The 21414-nt window shown below is 44.6% G+C and overlaps 1 protein-coding gene across 2 annotated transcripts in view; it reads left to right on the top strand.

The window, feature by feature from the left end:
* Positions 1–5708: 5708 nt before the first annotated feature.
* PRTFDC1 (phosphoribosyl transferase domain containing 1) overlaps positions 5709–21414 on the top strand; it is a 53901-nt gene continuing 38195 nt past the window's right edge. For both annotated transcript variants that reach the window (XM_056857543.1, XM_056857542.1), the window contains exons 1-3: positions 5709–5788; positions 9671–9777; positions 12706–12889. In XM_056857543.1, the coding sequence (XP_056713521.1) occupies positions 5720–5788; positions 9671–9777; positions 12706–12889 (360 nt within the window). In that variant the 5' untranslated portion in view covers positions 5709–5719. The remainder of the gene's footprint in view (positions 5789–9670; positions 9778–12705; positions 12890–21414) is intronic.

The following is a 21414-nucleotide window of genomic DNA, read 5'->3' as shown; positions in this document are numbered from 1 at the left end:
TTTTCAAGGTGGAAAAATATGCATAATGTGCTTCTTTTTTTCCAAATACACATCTATTTTTCCCTTCTAGGCTTTTAAATTAGGTGTATAATATAAAGATTGTGAAGAGTTTCAGATGTCATTATAATATGTAACATCCTGTACTGTAGTAATTCAAGTAGATGTATGAATGAAAAGAAAGTGGGAAAGATTTGGGGGTTAGTTAATAAAGTGCTGTTGACAATTAAGTTAAAGATACAAGTTCCTTCTTTGTGTAGTTTTTCTACGTTATATATTTTAGTTCTTTAAATAAATGAGTGCATGATGTTCAAGAAACAGTCATAGCTTTCTTGCAAAGAGATGAAAAGAGGCAGCAGGTCAAATACGTTGGTATATAATTTCAACAGCATAGTCACCTATTATAGATGATATTTATTTTATGTTACAACCTGCCTTTATGCCATCATAACAGCCACCAAGGCAGCTAACAAATTAAAACATGTTAAAAAACCATTAAAATCAACAAAAACACATAAATAAAACAAAATCAAAGCTAAAAGACGCGGTGGTGGAAAGTGCCATCAAGTCACAGCTGACTTATAGGCACCGTTTAGGCTTTTCAAGGCAGGAGATGATGGGAGATGGTTTGCCATTGCTTGCCTCCTTGTGGGCAGAGAGAGTTCTGAGAGAACTGTGACTGGCCCAAGGTCACCCAGCAGGCTTCATGTGGAGGTGTGTGGCATCGAACCCAGTTCTCCAGATTAGAGTCCACCGCTTTTAACCACTACACCATGTTGGCTCTGCTAAAATATATACAAAAAGTTAAAAACAACAAAACACTGGGCAGGAAGGAGGAATCATTGAGGAAACATCAAATGAAACAAAAAGGTACCTACTGGTGGAAGATGGCAACAGCTTGAGCCCGGCAAGGCTCCCTGGGGAGAGAATTCTAGAGTTTTGGTGCCGCGACAGAAAAGTCCGGCATGGCCACCCACCTAATCTCAGTAGGTAGGACCATCCAACACAGAGCCTCTGAAGCTGACCATAGTGGTTGTGTAGGTTCATAAAGGAGTAGGTAGTCCTACAGTTATGTTGTTCCCAAACCATATAGGGCTTTACAGGTCAGCCCCTTGAATAGTGCCCAGAAACAAATTCGGAGCCAGTGTAGATAGGCCAGGACTGGAGCGATGGGGTCCCTACGACCCACACCGGTTGACATCCTTGCTGCAGCATTCTGTACCAATTTAAGTTTCTGAACAATTTTCAAGGACAGCCCAACGTAAATTACACTGCAGTAATGTAATACTGATGTAACCAGGGCATGTACCATGGCCAGATCTTTTCTGCCCAGGAAAAGTCACAGCTGGCTAACCAGTAGAAACTGGTAAAGGCACTCATGGCCACATCTGTCATCTACTTATACTGTTAAAAGAAAAGGTGTGCTGTTCAAACACCAGGTCATTACTGACTAGGTCACATCCCGACGTTTACTAGGCAGACTATGTTTACGGGGTGGTTTGCCATTGCCTTCCCCAGTCATCTACGCTTTACCCCCAGCAAGCTGGGTACTCATTTTACCGACCTCGGAAGGATGGAAGGCTGAGTCAACCTTGAGCCGGTTACCTGAAACTGACTTCCGACAGGATCGAACTCAGGTCGTGAGCAGACCTTTTGACTGCAGTACTGCAGCTTATCACTCTGTGCCACAGGGCTCCTTACCTGCTTATCTTGTTAGTCACCATAAATCCACTGCAAGATGACAGCGCTTTACACACAGGCCTGGGACCAAGAGCACCCCCAGTCTATGGGTGCCTTCAAGGGGAGAGTGCATCCTCATCCAGAATGAGTGACACCTTAAGTCCTAGGACAGCATTCTATATAGCATTCTAATATATGCATAACAAACCTCATCATATCCTCTGCTTCTGTGGTCTTCAACCCGTGGTCACAGAGCCACATCTGCTAAGTCACAAATCCCAATAAAGATGCCATATTTTTTTGCTGCCTTTTGGAAGGACCCGCAAGTTTGGAGCAAGGGCACTGTGGGACTCGTTTTTCGTTGCACACACGCTGAGAGGAGGATAAGGATGGTGTGGTGGCACGTCCTGGGCACACAGGATTTCTTCATGGCTCTGACTCATGGGTTCTTCCTTACTGCAGTACACCTCCTGATGGTCAGCTAGTGTTTCCTAGCTCCCGTGGTCAGCTGCCTGTAGTCCAAACCTTGCTGCCACTGAGACTTTTAACTATGGCTCCCCCTTTCCTGTCATGTGACTCTGGTGTCAGTTGCACCCATACTCATGATGAATCTCAGGCCTGGGAGAGGTTGGAGACCACTGGTTTAACTTTTTTATTTTAAAATTGGACTTCTCCATTTCAGACAAATAGCATCCTTTCTTCTGTATTTCTTGTAGGATGTTGACAGCATGATTCCAGGATAGCACTGAGAAGGAACAGGTCCCTTAGTGTATTGCTTACATTAAGATCTTTAAACTTTGATTAAGTGTTTTTAATAAACTGCTTGGGCAATGTTAATACTAGAGAAGAGAATGGTTTCAGAAAGACGAAACGGCCAGAGTCCGGAGTAGTAGTAGCTGTTGTTGCTGCCTGTGTTACATTTATTTAATATTTTTGTCACCTATCTGTATTGATTTGTAGGCTATTGCCAAAACATGGCAATACTAACAGGCATCATCTGTTATAAAATATAATTTCTCAGGGCACTAATGCATTTGTAATTGTAAGGGCGGGGGGAGAGGAACAGTTACGGGTAAGTCAGAGGCATCACTCTTTGGGAAACACTACTTAAGTTGACCAAAAGCCCTGTGTGTGTGTGTGTGTACATGGTCGGTGTAAAGGAAAGGGCCATTAAGTCCCAGCTTACTTATGGCGAACCCATAGGGTTTTCAAGGCAAGAGGCATTAAGACATGGTTTGCCATCGCCTGCCTCTGCATAGTGACCCTGGTTTTCCTTGGAGGTCTCCCATCCAAGTTCTAACCAGGGCTGACTCTGCTTAGCTTCTGAGTTCTGATGAGATCAGGCTAGTCTGGGCCATCCAGGCCAGTCTTCACAGTTGGTAGAAAGGTATGAAATAACTTCTCCAGGCAACTGTATGTATCCAGTGATGGTTAATCCTAGTGCTATTAAACAAGACCTTCTATTTGTCATCATATTGCATTGCCTCTCTTGTATTAGGCCAGGTGTCCAACACCCTAAAGCTGCACAACTGGTTATTCAAGCAAACGGAATTCAATCCATCAAGCGTGTATGGAGATCTACTGGGTACTTGGTGCCCCCACCCCTCCCATTTGACAGCTTCAACCAAGCAGCTCAGACAGAAGATTCATTCTAACCCAGGGGGGTTGAACTCAATGGGGAGGGGCCATGGTTCAGTGGTGGAGTCTGTGCTTGGCATGCAGAAGGTCCCAGGTTCAATCCCTGGCATCTCCAGTTAAAGGGACTAGGCAGGCAGGTGATGTGAAAGACCTCTGCCTGAGACCCCGGAGAGCCGCTGCCGGTCTGAGTAGACAATACTGACTTTGATGGACCAAGGTCTGATTCAGTATAAGGCAGCTTCATGTGTTCAATTGTTACGAGGGCCGGATATGACATAAATGCCACTTGGTCGGGCCGGCCATGCCTCACCAGCCCAGTTCATGTGTGTGTGTGTGTGGGGGGGGGTGACTGCCTTGTGGTCTAGATAAGAGTTCTCAAGGGGGCAGATGTGGCCCCCGGGCCTTATGTATGACACCCTTGTTCTAACCCATGGCAAGGTCACACGTGGCTGGTAAGCAGAGCTAGGCTTGCTGGGTCACAAGTAAGGCCTAGCAAAACAAGATGCGACTCTGTCGCTGGTGCCCTTGCAAGCATGGATCAACATGTGGAGCCGACATCTCTCCATTTAAACCAGATGTGTGCTTTTGCATGAGGGTCACCCGCTCTATGGAGTGCCAAAGAAAAATGCTTTAATGGAAACCATTTGAGCTACAGACACAAGGAAAACATTCTTATTCCATTCTCTCTCTCCAGGAAGTTTGTCAAAATACATTTAGAGAATCCTAAGAATGTCGCTGTATATTTACACGGGAAAAAAAGTGCCAGCAATTGGAACCGTGGTGTTTCTGAATTGGCTCATAATAGTATAGCAAAAGGAACAAGGGTAAATAAACACAGTTGTTATTGCCTTAGAATTGTTCCTTTATTAGAGGGACAGAATAACAAGAACAAATGTTAATTTAATTTTTTGTTTGTATAGCAATCTGTTCTCATCCCATTTCGCCATTATCTTGGTTCCCAGTGTTGATGAATCTGCCTTAGACCGTAAGTCCATCCATCCTACTAGCAAGATTTCAGGTGTAGTTCATTTCCAGCCCTACTATCTGGAGATTCACAGAAACACAGAGTTGGAAGGGGTCTCCAGGGTCATCCAGCTAACTCCCTGCACAACACAGGATTGACCATGGTGTGCCCTGCACCCACATCTGGTAAATCAAATCTGAGTTGCAACATGGAGATCCCTCCACACACAAACTCCCCTGCATAAGAAACTAAAAGTGTCAAGGAGAACTTAATTCGCAGTGGGTAGCCGTGTTAGTCTGTTTGCAGTAGTCAAAAAGGGCAAGAGTCCAGGAGCACCTTAAAGACTCACAAAAATATTTTCTGGTAGGGTATGAGCTTTCGTGAGCCACAGCTCGAAAGCTCCTACCCTACCAGAAAATATTTTTGTGAGTCTTTAAGGTGCTACTGGACTCTTGCCCTTTCTGACTCAAGGAGAACTTGTCTTCTTGCCATCTAGTTTTCCATATGCAGGAAATTGGGGAGGTACAGATTAGAGTCTGCTCCTCAAATGCTACTTTGGACACATTATGAGAAGACAGAGAGTCGCTGGAAAAGACAGTCGTGCTAGGAAAAGTTGAAGGCAGCAGGAAAAGAGGAAGACCCAACAAGAGATGGACTGACTCAATAAACAGTGGGTAGCCGTGTTAGTCTGTTTGCAGTAGTCAAAAAGGGCAAGAGTCCAGTAGCACCTTAAAGACTCACAAAAATATTTTCTGGTAGGGTATGAGCTTTCGTGAGCCACAGCTGAAGAATTGCGCTGTGGCTCGCGAAAACTCCTACCCTACCAGAAAATATTTTTGTGAGTCTTTAAGGTGCTACTGGACTCTTGCCCTTTCTGACTCAAGGAGAACTTGTCTTCTTGCCACCTAGCTTTCCATATGCAGGAAATTGGGGAGGTACAGATTAGAGTCTGCTCCTCAAATGCTACTTTGGACACATTATGAGAAGACAGAGAGTCGCTGGAAAAGACAATCGAGCTAGGAAAAGTTGAGGGGCAGCAGGAAAAGAGGAAGAGCCGACAAGAGACGGGTGGACTCAAGAAAGGAAGCCACCGCCTTCAGTTTGCAAGATCTGAGCAAGGCTGTCAAAGGTATTTGGGAGGACTTTCATTCATGAGTCGGAAGCGACTGGACGGCACTGAGCACACACCAGGAATGCAAGGGGGCTGGGGGAGGCTGCAGCCCCAGCGCGCGTAAGGGACGCCTCCTCCTTGGCGCGCCTCCTTCTGCAGCTGCGGGTCCTTCTTGGTCCCTGCAAGCACCGCCTCCTCCTCCTCCTCCTCCTCCTCCTCCGGTGCGTGCTTGGCTGGCTGGCTGGCTGGCTGGCTTGCTTGCAGCCCGCGATCCCTCCAGATCTCCGGTTCCCTCCTCCTCCAAGGCTTTGACCCACCCCCTTCGGAAGATGGCCGGGTTGAGCAGCGCGAGGAGCCCCGCGGCGGCGGCGGCGGGACGCAGCGGCCGAGGGGTCGTGGTAAATGCCCAGCCTCCCCCTCCCTCCCTCCCTCCCGTAAGCCAGCAGCTGGCGCCGAGGCCGGCTCCCTTCCTGGGGCTTGAGCCACTCTCCTGATCCCCTTCCTCGGATCCACTCCGCCTCCCCTCCATCACTCTTTGCCCTTCATGCCTGGGAGGTTTTGCCTTGGGGTTGCCCCTCTTTAGATGCACTTTCCCCCGCCCCCCGGTCCATATTCTCAAAATTCAACAAGAAGCTCCCGTGCGGAGTTTGGAGAATTCGTGCATCTACAGAATGGCAAATCCAATACGAAACCTTCCGTGAATAAGTGGCCTCTGTTTTATAAGTCACAGTGGGTAGCCGTGTTAGTCTGTCTGCAGCAGTAGAAAAGGGGAAGCGTCCAGTTGCACCTTAAAGGCTAACAAGAATGTTTTCTGGTAGGGTAGGAGCTTTCGTGAGCCACAGAAAGGCCAAAGCTTCCAATATTGGACACACCTCACCTTGGATAAGGCTCTTTCTTCACTTCAGTGCAACCCACTGTTTCTTGCAGCATCTTAAAAGATTTCTTGCAGCTCACAAAAGCTCATCCCCTACCAGAAAATATTTTTGTGAGTCTTCAAGGTGCAACTGGACTCTTGCCCTTTTCTACTTCCGTTTTATAAGATTACCCTTACAAGCCCCCCCCCCCAAATGTACACCTGAATTGAAACGGGGTTAGTCTCTGTGCGTGCACATTTTGTTCCCGTCCGCTTAATACGCATGATGTGCCGCCTGAATGCTTTTGTTACATTGCACCTTTGGTATAATGAAAAGCAGTGAAAATGGTGGATTATCCCCTCTCCCCGCCACCTTTCTTCGTTGCATGATTATCTGCACGGATTCTAATCTGTGGTTGTTGACTGAATTCCAGGGGTGGCGTTGGTCTTAATGTTCATATGAATGAATGCAAAGAACACAAGAGTGTTTTGTTTTCTTCAGCCATGTTCCACTGATCTCCCGTTTTAGGGTTGCTACCTGGTTTTCTGTTAGAAGAGAGCTAAGGCCAGCATTGAATTTCTAGACTTGTGGGGAAATTACAGGTGTTTAGTGTCTAGTTTTTGCACAGTTGTTTTCATTCCTACCCCCAGGAGTTTTAACATTACTATTTCCCCACACACACACTGTCCTGTGCCTCATCTACAAAATCACACCTTCCTCTTTTAAGTGGTCTGGATGAGCTACGGGGTTCCATACTCAGTTCCAAACATGTTACCTTCAGCTGGGATCATATATTTTTTTTGGGGGGGGGGAACAATCGCTCTTATAATGGCCGTCCTGATTAGGAGGCACGCAACAAAGTGATTACAAAGAGTGTTAAGATCTTGCATGGTTATTAACAGTAGGCTGCTTTTGGTGCAAAGGTATTTCGTTCACACCACAGGTAATGAGCATCACTAGCATCAGGACGCGGGGAGTCCGGTGTTTGCAGAGATGCATTTCAACGATTATCATATGGCCTCTTCCCCCAAAATAGCTCCTTCCAAGAGCTCCCTCCTGCCCTGTCCGCTCCTCTTGGGCTGCCTTGTCCCTATGAGGTTAGGAAGGATGAGAGAGACGTGTTCACACAATGTTCTGTGAAGTTTCTTTTCATTTTTTTTAGACTGCACGACTCCCTTAGTCAGCTGAAGAGAGACCGAGGCGCAGCGGTAGAGCGCACATTCCCTAGGCAGGAAGCCCTAGATCCTGTCCCAGGTATCTCCAGTGACAGAATCTCCGATAGCAAATGCCTCTGCCTGAGACGCCTTGGAGAGTGATAGCCATCTGGACTACAAAACACTGACTGAATCAGATGGTCTAATTTCAGTCGAAGGCAGCTACCTGCCGAATGTGGAAAGGATCTTGTGGGATCTGCTATAGAATCATAAGAGATGGCTGAGGCTTACATTAAGTCTGAATTTACGTGCACCGAATCCTTTATTTCTGTGAAACTGACCCTTGTGCCTTGTTTCTCAGCAACCCTTTCAGAGGGTAAAACAGAATTCCAGTGGCACCTTAGAACCTAACAAATGTTATTTCCCCTTACGCTTTTGTGAGTCCGAAGACCCTTCATGAGAGGTTTGCAGTGTACATTCATTAGGCCAATGTGTTCATATTGAAGAACCAGCACGGAGTAGTGGTTCGAGTGTCAGGCTAGGATCTGGAAGACCCAAGTTCAAATCCCCACTCTGCCATGAAAGCCTGCTGGGTGAACTTGGCCCAGTTCACACCCTGTCAGTCTAACCTACCTCACAGGGTTGTTATGAGGATCAAATGGAGGAGAGGAGAACGATGTAACCCATTTTGGGGCCCAATTGGGAAGACAGGCAGGATATAAATGAAGTAAATAAATAAAGGTAGGCCGCAAACAACAGGAGAGGGTTACAAAGAGTAGCCAGTTTGAAAAAGTTCCGGTCAAAAGAGTAATCGCTCCCCACTTTTGATAGACAAAGTAGGATTAACAAAAAGTATAATCTAGGAACGTTCAGGATGACTTATAAACAGAGTCAAGTATCAAGTTACTAATTAGATAGATGAACTAATCAACATCTGTGAGGGATGAGTTATGCAAGGTGTTAGCATTTACAGTGAGTGAGACATAGGGGTGTGCACCATTTTTTCCAGTATTTTTCAGATCCAGGTTTAATGGACCTGAAAATGTTTGGAAAAGCAAAAAAAGGCCAAATACCCATACCAGTAAATGGCTTTTGGGGGGCTTTTTTTCAGATATCTGAAATTTTTTGACTCCATTAAAGTCTCTGGGAATTTAATCTGGTGAACTGGGTTGGTTTCCCCACTCCTACACATGAACCAGCTAGATGATCTTGGGCTAGTCTCAGCTCTCTTAGAGCTCTCTCAGCCCCACCTACCTCACAAGGTGTCTGTTGTGGGGAGAGGAAGGGAAGGTGATTGTAAGCCAGTTTGATTCTTTCTTAAGTGGTAGAGAAAGTCAGCATATAAAAACCAACTCTTCTTCTTTTCAGAAGAATTTGTTTGTTGTGGCTTGGCTTTGCCTTTCTCCCTATGGAAGTGTGGCAGGGTGTTCCATAGCCTCTTCTGCTTTGTTTCTCTGTCATCATGCCATTACAAACAAAGTGGTACTCTTAACTACAAACTTTTGCCCAGATGGACAGGATGAAACAATTTCTGCCAGCATCTTCGTATAAAAGCTGCTCACAGGAAATTAGGCCAAAGCTGGATGCTCTAGTCTAGTGTGAGTTTAGATGTATGGAATGCTGGCAAGCCAGAAGTTTTCCCTGTTCTTGTTAAAATGCCAGAAAGCATAGGAATCTCTACATTATCCCTGGGATGTTCTGGTTCTCTTCTGCAAGAGGTGGCATGGATGAGGATGGAATGTGTGAAGGCCTCTTTCCTCATGGTACTCAAGTAGAATACTGAGGCAAGATCTAGCCGTGTCCACATGTTACAGTGAACCCACATATATCCTACCTGTACATGTGTGCATCTCTTTGTAAGAATCAGTGTGTGTTTACTTTACAAATAAAATAGGAGATCTGTGCATAGATGAATGTTGGGCTTGTAGCACACATTCAGCTGTACATGTGTTGACTGTAACATGAGAATTGCTCAACGCACATACAAAGAATAACCCAGTGTATACTTGGTTGTATGTATTGTACGTGCATCTGTGTGAGAGCGAGACAGACACAAAGAGAGATTTTCTGATTTTTTCCTTGCCATTAAAAAAAATCCATTTATGTGATTTCTCAGTCACTAGTCTTTGTTTTAAAGGATCTGGAAATGATCAAGTGCCTGGATTATTTTGCCTCTATCAAACATTTTGCCAACAGTTGTTAAACTCATGCAATGCAGCAATAACTTCGTACTGCAAATAAAGATTTCTAATGTAATTTATTTGATTTACAGATTTCAGATGATTGGCCGGGATATAGTTTGGATCTCTTCACGTATCCACAGCACTATTATGGGGATCTTGACTATGTGCTCATTCCACATGGGATCATTGTGGACAGGTGAGGTTCTGTGAGCGTGCCCCATGTCATAGCTGAATGTTCTGTGACTCCTATGCAGGAAGCAGCTTATAGCAAGAATGAATCCTTCCCTAGCTCAGTAAAATAATAGCATGCCTATTAAAATAGTGGCATTCCTGTTTAGGCCATAATCTGCCCCATAGCTATTTGTATATAAGTAGGATATAAGTTCAATCAAGGAGCCCCGTGGCGCAGAGTGGTAAGCTGCAGTACTGCAATCCAAGCTCTGCTCAACCTGAGTTCGATCCCGATGGAAGTTGGTTTCAGGTAGCCGGCTCAAGGTTGACTCAGCCTTCCATCCTTCCGAGGTCGGTAAAATGAGTACCCAGCTTGCTGGGGGTAAAGGGAAGATGATTGGGGAAGGCACTGGCAAACCACCCTGTAAACAAAGTCTGCCTAATAAACGTTGGGATGTGACATCACCCCATGGGTCAGGAATGACCCGGTGCTTGCACAGGGGACCTTTACCTTTAAGTTCAATTAAAATCAGTAAGATGAACTCCCAAAGAGATGTCACTAGGACTGAGATGTTGAATACCCGCCTCATGAATTTCAGCCTTCTCATCTGTGGAAAGAACTTTGCTTTGCTTGTTAACAGGTGTTCAAGATTGAGTTCCTCTTCTCTTTCTTTTTTGCTGAACAAATAAGGAGGTTGTTCTTTTTGTTGCCTGCGCAGCTAGCTTGTTTGGATAAAATAGCTGCCACATTTTTTATTGGAACATGGCTAAAGCTGGCATTGAGTTGTCTTATCAGAACTGAAACAGTGAATTTGTGAACTTGGTTAACAATTAATTGTTTTACAAGTGATGGCCAGAAGTTTTTTTTTAATTGCATATGTTCTTTAATTTCTTTACATTTCCATCTTGCCCTTCGTTCACTGAGGTCAGTACTGCATTCGTAGCCAACAAACTGGTGAGTTGGCCTAGGGATAGAGAGACAGGTTTAGTTTATGGGTAATGCCATCATTTTAATTCTATATAAGTGATGCTTGGGTTCACATGCCTTCGTCCTCTATCTGTGTGCTGTGATCTCACTTTCCCACCGTTGTACACTTCCCTTCCAGAGCAGCATTGGAAGTGGCAACCAAATCTACCCATTTTTCCAATTCTAATTTGAAAGGCAAGCACATAACGAAATTTGTTTCAGCGGGTAGCCATGTTGGGCTGCAATAGTAGAGTAGGTCCAGTAGCACCTTAAGAGACCAACAAGATTTTCAGGTTGTAAGGTGAGAGCCAGCATGGCATAGTGGTTAAGAGCGGCGGACTCTAATCTGGAGAACCGGGTTTGATTCCCCACTCCTCCACATGAGCAGGCCACTCTGATCAGGTGAACCGGATTGGCTTCCTTGCTCCTCCACATGAAGCCAGCTAGGTGACCTTGGGCTAGTCACAGTTCGCTCTGAACTCTCAGCCCCACCTACCTCACAAGGTGTCTGTTGTGGGGAGATGAAGGGAAGGAGACTCTAAGCCGGTTTGACTCAAAAGTTAGAGAAAGTCGGCATATAAAAACCAACTCTTCTTCTTTTGAAAGTCAGAGCTCCCTTATCACCTCTATCTGACTAAAGGAGCTTTGATTATCAAAAGCTTATACCCTGAAAATCTTGTTGTTCTCTTAAAGTGCCACTGGAATTGAATATAGTGAAATTTGTAAAAGCTTGCTGGTTGGTTGGTTTGTGAAACCTGAAAGGAGGGAGGAAATTATGGTACATGTAAGCGAGAGGATGCAATGTGCAAGCCTGAAGCTCCTTCACGTAACTTCAGGTCATAGTATAAACCAGCCCCGCTGTGACTTTCTAAAACTGTGCTGCTGAGCAGGGGACTGAAGTGACATTTTTACAGCCAAACACAACTCTTGAGTGTTGGCATCCTTCAGAGTCTCTTTAAATATAAATGCAAACATCATGCCTGTTTTATATTTCAGGCTTTTGGAGAATAACTTATTACATTAAAAAAATTAATTTTGAAAAGCTCTGACAAAGCATACTTCTGCTGACAGCAACTGGGGAGTGTGCTCTGATGCTCTGCCACAAGGAATAACCTTCAAATACTTTCTGTTAGAGCTGCTTTGAATTTTAACACAGGAATGGCTTGAGGGCCAATACATCACCTGAAATTACTCTGTTTGCCAAATGCTTAGAATAGTAAAAAGTGTGAGAAAAAGATCTGAAAGATGATGCTTATCTTTTTCTGCTTAAAATTGGCCCATCCCCCTGGGGGGCGGGGTATCACTTCTCTCTGACCAGATAATCCACATATTTGAAATATATGGAAGTGAAGATTTTTTTAAAAACTTCGTTCTGAGCCATGTTAAAATCCTATTGCACACTTTTCAAGTTATAACATCAGAAGTATTTTAAAGTATTTTAAAGTTGTGGAAATGCTTGTAAGGGAGCAGCCAAGGAATTCCTACACACCCACTGCAGTCCTAAACAGAGTTATACCCATCTAAGTGGACTTAGAAGAGTGTAACTCTGCTTAGGGTTTCATGGACCCTCTTTAGAAGCTGGCCTGATTAGGTGTGGGAATTGCACTGAAGATAGCAGGAGCTTCGCTTGACTGATGTATGCCTTGCATCTTTGGCTAGTTTCTGCCTAATCCAAGGTGTTTGTGCGTGAGGAACTGTGACAGAATGGTGATGTACTTCTGAATGCAGATGACCTCTGTCCTCAGTACATTACTGTCCGTGGAATATGTATTTGGTTGCACATTCGGTTGTACGTGTCAACCTGCAACCAGGCTCCGCTAGTCATGCATAGACATCTTGGTGATGTGCAACCAGAGGTCTATCACCGTGCTTATGTGTTTAAAATTGGGCTTTATGCAAAGTTTAATTCTTTTGTGTTGTGCCTTAGGATACTTGCATTGCAAAACCTGAGTCTTACCATACATTTGTCCTTAATTTTTGCTTTAGGATAGAACGTTTGGCCAAAGATATCATGCAAGATATTGGATACAATGACATTGTGGTTCTCTGTGTACTTAAAGGTGGCTACAAATTCTGTGCTGACCTTGTGGAACATATTAAGAATCTCAGTAGAAATTCAGAAAGGTTCATCTCCATGAAAGTTGACTTTGTCAGAGTGAAAAGTTACTGTGTAAGTAATGAATTTGCTTTTTTGTGTATGTCAAATATGCTTTTGGTGACAGCATTTAAGTTTGTACACAGGATTTTTTTTAATGTTAAGGGTATCAGAGTACACTATTACAAATGTTTTCTGTGGGAATTCGATTAATAAACCAAGGGTGTGATAGCTTTTCTCCTTTCATAAAGAGAACATTTATTTTGGAAATGGTGATATTAAGATCATGCTGATTTAACAGGATCTTAAAAGCCATTGTATTGTAGGCTGACCTGAGTGACACAGAATAGCGGAAATCCAGCCAATCAGAATAGGGGGGTTTATTCCAGAAAAAATACAGTTCCCAGAGATGCTTGGGTCAGTTTGACCTATTGAAACATCTTTAAGCATGCCATATAGTTACGCCCTAAGCTGAAGCCAGAGTAACCCTGCCAGCATCCAGAGAACTATCAAATTATTATCACGAGTCCAGAGAGACTCTGAGACTTTCCCCCCTCTCAGATAGCATCCTCTGCTCCAGCACTGCAGAACAAATGGCTATTGAAACTGAGGGGGATTTCAGAAGTGGTTTGTTATGGGACATGTGGGTTCACAGCTGTTCAAAGAAAAAAATGTGAAACATTCCATCAGATTAGCACAAGCCCCTTGAGTAAAAGTGTGCCGTCTTTTGGATCACTTCTTTTTAACAGTGAAAATATAATTATTCTGAACACTTTGGGTTTTTTGGGTTGTGAATTGACGCAACAGTGGGAATCGGGAGATGAAGTATCAGTTATCAAAAATATCCAGATGACATTCCTTTGTCTTGGTATGCAGATGTGGAGTTCTCCTCTCTAGCCTATGAGTGCACCCAGTTTTCCTGAAAACCAGAGAGTGAGGAAGAGAGGGTGTTCACTTTCCATACCATTCTCAGTATTGACACGTTGATCTGAAGCTCAAAGTAGGCTGTCTCCAAGAATCCTTTTCCTGTTTTGCGTGTTATGTGTCTGACTACACACCGCCTATCTCCTAGTCCCTTTCATTTTTCCGATTCCCCTCCCCATTCAACTTTTAATGTTTTCTTCTGAGTTGTCTTTTCTTCTGCAAAAGAAAACTTGCTTTTGTTCCCAGGTAGTGGGTTTCTTGCACCATTTATTTTTCTTTCTCTAGCTTCCCCCTACTAACCGCTTCCTGTTTCTCTCTTCCTTAAGGGAGTCCTGCTGCTCTCTGCTCACTTTACACAGCTGGGCTCTTTTCTCTCTCCAACTGTTTGTCTCCAAGAGCTGTGTCCAAGTCATGTAAACACTGGTGGGACTCTGGTGAATTCTCTTGCTCCCAAGTTCAGCATTCATGGCTAAGAGGTTAGTTCGTCATAGATGATGTAAGTGGAAGGGGGTGCTTCTGTGCTTGATTGTTATGGGATAATTTCCTGCTTTTTATTCCTGTCTGAAGGAAAGCTTTTTTTGGCAGCTCGAAAGCAGTTAGATCCTGATTACATTTTTTTGCTGTTGGAAAGTGCTTTCATCAGAAGAAGGGATCAGGAAACAATTTTTGCCGATTTCTCTCCCTCTGTTGATTGGCATGCCAGCGTGGTGTAGTGGTTAAGAGCAGTGGTTTGGAACAGTGGAGTCTGATCTGGAGGACCAGGTTTGATTCCCCACTCCTCCACATGAGTGGCGGAGGCTAATCTGAACTGGAATTGTTTCCCCACTCCTACACACGAAGCCAGCTGGGTGACCTTGGGCAAGTCACAGCTCTGTTAGAGCTCTCTCAGCCCCACCTACTTCACAGGGTGTCTGTTGTGGGGAGGGGAAGGGAAGGTGATTGTAAGCCGGGTTGAGTCTCCCTTAAGTGGTAGAGAAAGTTGGTATATAAAAACCAACTCTTTTTCTTTTGGGGGGACGTTCACTGACCTCCCAAGGATCAGGATTTGCTGAAGTGGCAGAACGGAGGTTGGAAATTTCCCACCAGCATAGCACAGGACTAACAAAGCATATAGACAACGGTGACCACCGGTAGACCTTACATACTTGGACTGAGGCAATACGGACACTGGGAAATAATACATAAAAGGGTATTGGTATTAGCTGTGGTGTGCAATAGGTCCTGGTTCTCATTTGTCGTTTGGGAGAATGTATTATTACAGCATTTAAAACTGAAGAGTTTTAAATTGATGGGTAAGTTTTGGCTGTATTGTTGTACGTGTGACTCTTTTGAGCGAGTATGGAGTTTTATGTATTCCTGTTACTATTATTACTATTATCATGCCAGTGAAGGTGACTGAAACTGACAGTAGATGGTGAATGTTTCAGCAACCGCTTCCAGGGCTGCGGAGGAGGCATTGAATGCTGGTGGAGTGGACAAGTCATGTGATTATAGTTCATATGATGTGCATCTCCAAGGAAAAATATTTGTCTGAGGGCCTAAGGTGGTTTTCAGTCGTCCTAACGTTCTCTGTCCTAACGTTCCTGAAACTGTTTTTCTTCAGTAGGAAGAAGAAGATATTTTGTTAAATTCACTTGTGGGTAATGTAGAGCCAATTAGTCCCTAGGCTTAATTAGGGAATGGTCTTCAGCCTATGGGTCGGGGCCTTCAAGTTGGACATGAGCTCTTATAGAGCTGCTAGTTTTGTTGCATTTTGGAAAGGACCCCCATGTATAGGAAGAAAGGGTCTCCTGCCTCTCTTTGCATGTGCATTCAAAGGAGTAGTAAAATGGTGAGAGGAAGTTGCTCAGGGGTGGAGAAGATTCTTCCATGACTCCAACCCTTGGCTTGTTCCTCTTTATGGTGTACCTTCTAGTGCTTAGCATGTGTTTCCTATCCCTCTCACTCATGGTCTTGTGTTCACAGTCCTGGCCGTGACCCTGTGAGGTCACAACTTTGCCACCCCCCCTTCCTGTCACATGATTTTGCCAACATGCAGTTTCCTGTTAGTGCTTGCAATTCAGCAAGTTCCATGCTCATTGAGTTCTAGGTCTGGAAGCACCGAAGACTCCTGATTTAGGGGGAAGCAAAGGCCCCGTGACGCAGAGTGGTAAGCTGCAGTACGGCAGTCCAAGCTCTGGCAAACCACCCCCATAAACAAAGTCTGCCTAGGAAACGTCAGGATGTGACGTCACCCCATGGGTTAGGAATGGCCAGGTGCTTGCACAGGGGACCTGTACCTGTATAAAGGCCTCGTCTCTCTCTGTTTTTTCATTGGGTAACTTCATCAACATAGCTTGTTAATACAATTCTGTTTTATTTTTAATGTCTCCAGTACTGTCCTCTGGAAGGAGCAGTGAAGCAGTGCAAACACTGGCAAAAATTCAATGAGAATGTCTTTTGAGTAAACCCCATTGAAAGAATGGAAGCTCAGTAGTTTTCTTTGATAGCTTTTATTCCTTTCACTGAGGCTTGTGGAAGAGCGGCCTCACCGGATTTTGTCCATTGCCTAGAAAAGAACCTTCACAAAATTGGAAATTGGTATAATAATAGCTCAATGTGTTTGGCTATTTTTGACAGCTATTCATTTGATTTCTGAAGCAGGTTAACAGGCAGTTCCATGTTTCTCATAGGCTCTCGTATCCATAAGTTCATAGAATATTTAACACTGGTTGATTACAGGCTTGAAAATAGCCATGTCAGCTGCTGTTATCAAAAAAGTAACTCTGTATTCATCCCTGCTTTATGGGAAATCATTTTTTAAAAAGTTAGTTTTGCTGATGTTTAAATCACGTGGGGGAGTTTAAATAGTTCTGTGGCTTGCTCTTTTAATCCTTTGAAATTCACCAAAATTATTTATGGTACCAGGAACATAACTAATTTAAAGAATGTGACACTCCTCCCTGAATAACTATCATGACACAATGGGCACATTGATATGTGGACCCAACAGAACACATTGATGTTATCTGTTTGCTTTTTCTTCACTAAGTTATTTGAAATTTTATTTTATAATTGTTCGTTTTCCATGTTGTTGCCACAAACAGAACCATCCGTGCTGCAAAACACTGGAAATGGACAACAGTGCTATCATTGTATTTGCCACAAAGCTGAATGTTTTAGGGAATCTGATGCATGCCCTTCGGTAAGGAATTCCAGTCAATTTGTATATTGGAAGTATACAGGGACACAATGTCATCTGAGGCTTTATTAAATTTTTGCGCTGAACTAGAGACCTGAAGATAAAGGTTAGTTCAACAAACTGAATGGCTCAAATCAATATGAGAAATTCCGCCTGTTCTTTGGACTCTTTCCTGTGACTCTCCATCACCAAGCCTATAATGGTCCTTTGTCTGCCCCCTCTCCCACTGCCAGTGGCCTGCTTTTCCTACCATTGGTAGATTCTGCCTGAGTTTCATTCTGCTTTTTCCTTGGGCAATGACTCCCCGCCTGGGACTTTCTCCAAGGCCTCTTTCCATCCCATCCAGGATTCCTTTAATCGGTGCGTCTTGATCTGCTTCTTATATTACTTAGAATCATAGAGTTGGAAGGCACACCAGGGTCATCTAGTCAAACCCCTGCACAATGCAGGAAATTCACAACTACCTCCCTCCCCATACCCCCAGGGACCCATACTCCATGCCCAGAAGATGGCCAAGATGCCCTCCCTCTCATGATCTTCCTAAGGTCATAGAATCAGCATTGCTGACAGATGGCCATCTAGCCTCTGCTTAAAAACCTCCAGGGAAGGAGCACTTACCACCTCTTGAGGAAGCCTGTTCCACTGACAAACCGCTCTAACTGTTAGAAAATTCTTCCTAATGTCTAGACAGAAACTTTTTTGATTTAATTTCAACCCATTGGTTCTGGTCCGACCTTCTGGGGCAACAGAAAACAACTCAGCACCATCCTCTATATGACAGCCCTTCAAGTACTTGAAGATGGTTATCATATCCTCTCTCAGTCTTCTCCTCTTCAGGCTAAACATACCCAGCTCCTTCAACCTTTCCTCATAGGACTTGGTCTCCAGCTTGTCCACATCTTTCTTAAATGGTGGTGCCCAGAACTGAAAACAGTACTCTAGGTGAGGTCTAACCAGAGCAGAGTAAAGCGATACCATCATTTCATGTGATCAGGACACTATACTTCTGTTGATACAGCCTTTCTTACCTTTGACCCATTTTTCCAGCCACCATGACTCCTGGTCCTCTTCCTACCCAACAGTCCTAGTTGCTTTCAAGTAAACATGGATAGGATCAGGTTGTTAAAGGATTCCCCACCCTGCCACCGCCGCCAGCACTTTAAGGAGCGGATGCCGTGGCTATGAATGTCTGTCCTCGTGGACAGAACTAATTGCTTCCTACTGGGAGACCATCCGTAGTTGCTTCCTGGCATGGAAGCCCTCCAAGGAACACTTGATCGCTGTTGGGTTGCTAATTCATAGACACTGTGGTGATCATTTGGAATGGGATGAAAGTGAACTGCATAGGCCTGAGAACATTTCCTCTGCGAAGTTACCATAATAAAAGCAGATCGGCAGCAGCTCTCCAACTAACACAGCCTAAGGAAACCCCCCCTTCCGTGTCACTTGGCTTAATTCAGTACAGTAGGGAAAAGGCTGTGCTTGTTAGACTCACTGAACGCAGCCATATCCAGGGAGGATGCTTATCCCATGTTGTTGGTTATTTGCCCCAGTTTGGCATGGGAAATGGAACTCATGACCTTCTCTGTTTACAAAAAAATCTCACATAGGCATCTATCCCTTGGTTTAAAAGGAAAATTTCCATCAATTCAGTGGGTAAGGGGTATTCTTCAGGAAACAGCCAGGATTTAAACATTCTGTTCTTTGCGCTTTCATATCTGCTGCCGAAGTGGAGATTTGTGCTGTCCTCATTCACAGTATGTGGTCGTGGATTAATTACAGATTGGCGCCTGCCTGATGGAACGTGTTCCTGTAAATCCGGAGGGCCAGTGCTCTGGACTGATTTTAAAATGCGCTTTAAAAGGGGAGGAAGGGACGGGCGGGCATGAGAAGCCAGTTCGTGCAGAATTTGGCCCGACGCTACAGACTCTGGCCAGCTGGATCTGGCAAAGAAACTTGCTTTTTTGCTAGGAGCTGCTTAAGCAGCAGAAAGAATCCACAGAGAACTCTTTAGCATGTAGGGAATTTGAATCGGCTTGCTAAATTTTAAACCCGAATCTTTCAGAGTTGGACACATAAAGTACTGGTTTTTTTGTTGTATTATTGTGTTGGCATTCCTTTTTCAGAATTCAACAGGCTTGTTAGGGAAAGGGATGAGAGTTCCCTTTGGGATAGGTAGGAAGGAATTTCAGTGCCACAGACAGCCAGGCACGAGAGGATTCTTGTACGTGTACAAGAAATAAGAGGCTTATCCTAGCACTGGGCCTTGACAGTAGGGTGCCGGCTCCAGGTTGGGAAATACCTGGAGATTTTGGGAGTGGAGCCTGAGGAGGGCAGGGTTTGGGAAGGGGAGGGACTTCAGTGGGGAATAATGCCATAAAGTCCACATTTCAAAGAGGCCGTTTTCTCCAGGTGAACTGATAGCTGTCACCTTCAGATCAGTTGTAGTAGCTGGAGATCTCCTGCTACCACCTGGAGGTTGGCAACCTCCTACTTGGCAGCCACTCATTAGGAACTAGGTAATGAATTGAACACAGCCAGTACTGCTGTTACCTAGCCAAAGTCGTGATTCTATCTGACCTGGAACCCTTTTAGTCCTTTAAGATCAGGGGAACCAATGGCTGGCCAATCATTCCAGAGCCTAGAAACATTTAGCAACCCAGAAAACACTGTAGTATTGAGCCCTGGAGCTGTTCAAGACACAGAGGAAATGGCAGCCCACGCTATTGTGGATTCCTGGCTGTCATCACAGAAGCTCCCAATATTGCTGCACAATGCGTGAGATCTTTTGCCCCTTTTATACAAATATGTCCAGAACTCAGGAATGCACAGTGCAGTGCTAATTTGGGTAGCACAGCCACAACGGGTAGTATGGCTGGCAAGTGTCAAGAAGGTGAGTGGGTGACTTTGCCGGGGGGTCCAGAGGTGTTCTGCTCTGCTATTAGCTACCTCTGGAAAAATACAGGTATTTTCGGCTGTCTTTCTTTCGTCAGTGCTGCTGGTAGCATCTTGATAATGTGGAGATTCAGGGATTCTGAACCAGAAGATCACATTAAATGCCTTCCCTCCCAATTATCCCTGATGTAAGCCTATTTGGGCCTCCCTCCAACTGCTTTTTTTTTTAAAAGGACACTGGGACATCTGATCATGGATCGCCAACCTCCAATGAAGTTGGACCTTTGCCCCTGAGGTAAAATGATTTATTATGTTGCTGAGCCTCAAGGCGGATTACAAAAATTAGAAGAACAGTGCCCTGAAGAAAGTCATTGTGACCATGAACAAGGTTATGACTAGATTGCAAAAATTAGGAGAACAAAATATTGTCGAAGGCTTTCACGGTCAGAGTTCATTGGTTCTTGTGGGTTATCCGGGCTGTGTAATACCAAGACCACGGTTACGCAGCCCAGATAACCCACAAGAACCAATTAGGAGAACAGTGTGGTACAGATAGAGTAATACATGCAAGATGAACAGTGTAATAAACTACAGCTCAGTTCCTTTTATTAAAGGGCTCTCCTAACCCGTTCCGTTTACAACAGTCCAATTCCCTTAATAAGAATGCCCCCCTGAACAATTCTGTTTTACAAATCTTCTAATTGCTGCCAAATAGCTGATAGCCTGTCTTGCTATCTGGCAGCAGCCGTCCATAAAGAAGCTAGAGGCGTATCCCAACTGGCCTTTTTCTATGCTGGAGGCATATCCCAACTGGCATTCTGCAGACCAGACCTGAGGCGTTAATAGTTGTCTAGTTTAGGCAACATGGCAGCGTATAAGATCGAAGCTTTTACCACTTGTAGGAAAAGAAATTCACAGTTTTTCCCAATTTCCCTTCCTTTCCCCCCCATGATGTGTCGTACCCCTCCCCATTATATATCATTAGAAGCTTTGCTCAGGGCACGAATGCAAATAGCCAATTAAAAATGTCTAAGCCTACCTACTGGCACCCACCTGTATTAGTCATTTGTGGAGTGGGGAGGGGAGATAAGAGCCAGCTTTTTCCATCTGCCAAAACATCTTTTTCACTTGGAAGTGATTCTTGGGCCCTTTGTGATATGAACTTGGAAATTGCTACAGAACTGTAAAGATACCAGAACACTCACCAGGCCACAGATGACATTTGGAAACCCTGGGCCGTGAGCAGCGTATCAGTTCGGTAGTTCCTTCTCATGGCAGCATTGCCCTTCCCAGAAAGCAGGGCGATACTTGTGTGGGAAAGAACTGAGCATACATGAAGCTGCCTTATACTGAATCAGACCCTTGGTCAATCAAAGTCAGTATTGTCTACTCAGACTGGCAGCGGGTCTCCAGAGTCTCAGGTAGAGGTCTTTCACCTCACCTACCTGCTTAGTCCCTTTAACTGGAGATGCCGGGGATTGAACCTGCAACCTTCTGCATGCCAAGTAGATGCTCTGCCACTGAGCCTCAGTCCCTCCCCTCAGTCATCCCACGTGACCTACTCCTTTGACCTTACCTGTGGGGCATGGGGAGGAGATCG

Source organism: Euleptes europaea, chromosome 11, assembly GCF_029931775.1.
Source record: "Euleptes europaea isolate rEulEur1 chromosome 11, rEulEur1.hap1, whole genome shotgun sequence".
NCBI classification, from domain to species: domain Eukaryota; kingdom Metazoa; phylum Chordata; class Lepidosauria; order Squamata; family Sphaerodactylidae; genus Euleptes; species Euleptes europaea.
The sequence above is the reverse complement of the archived record's forward strand: the minus strand, read 5'-3'. Positions and strand labels throughout refer to the sequence as shown.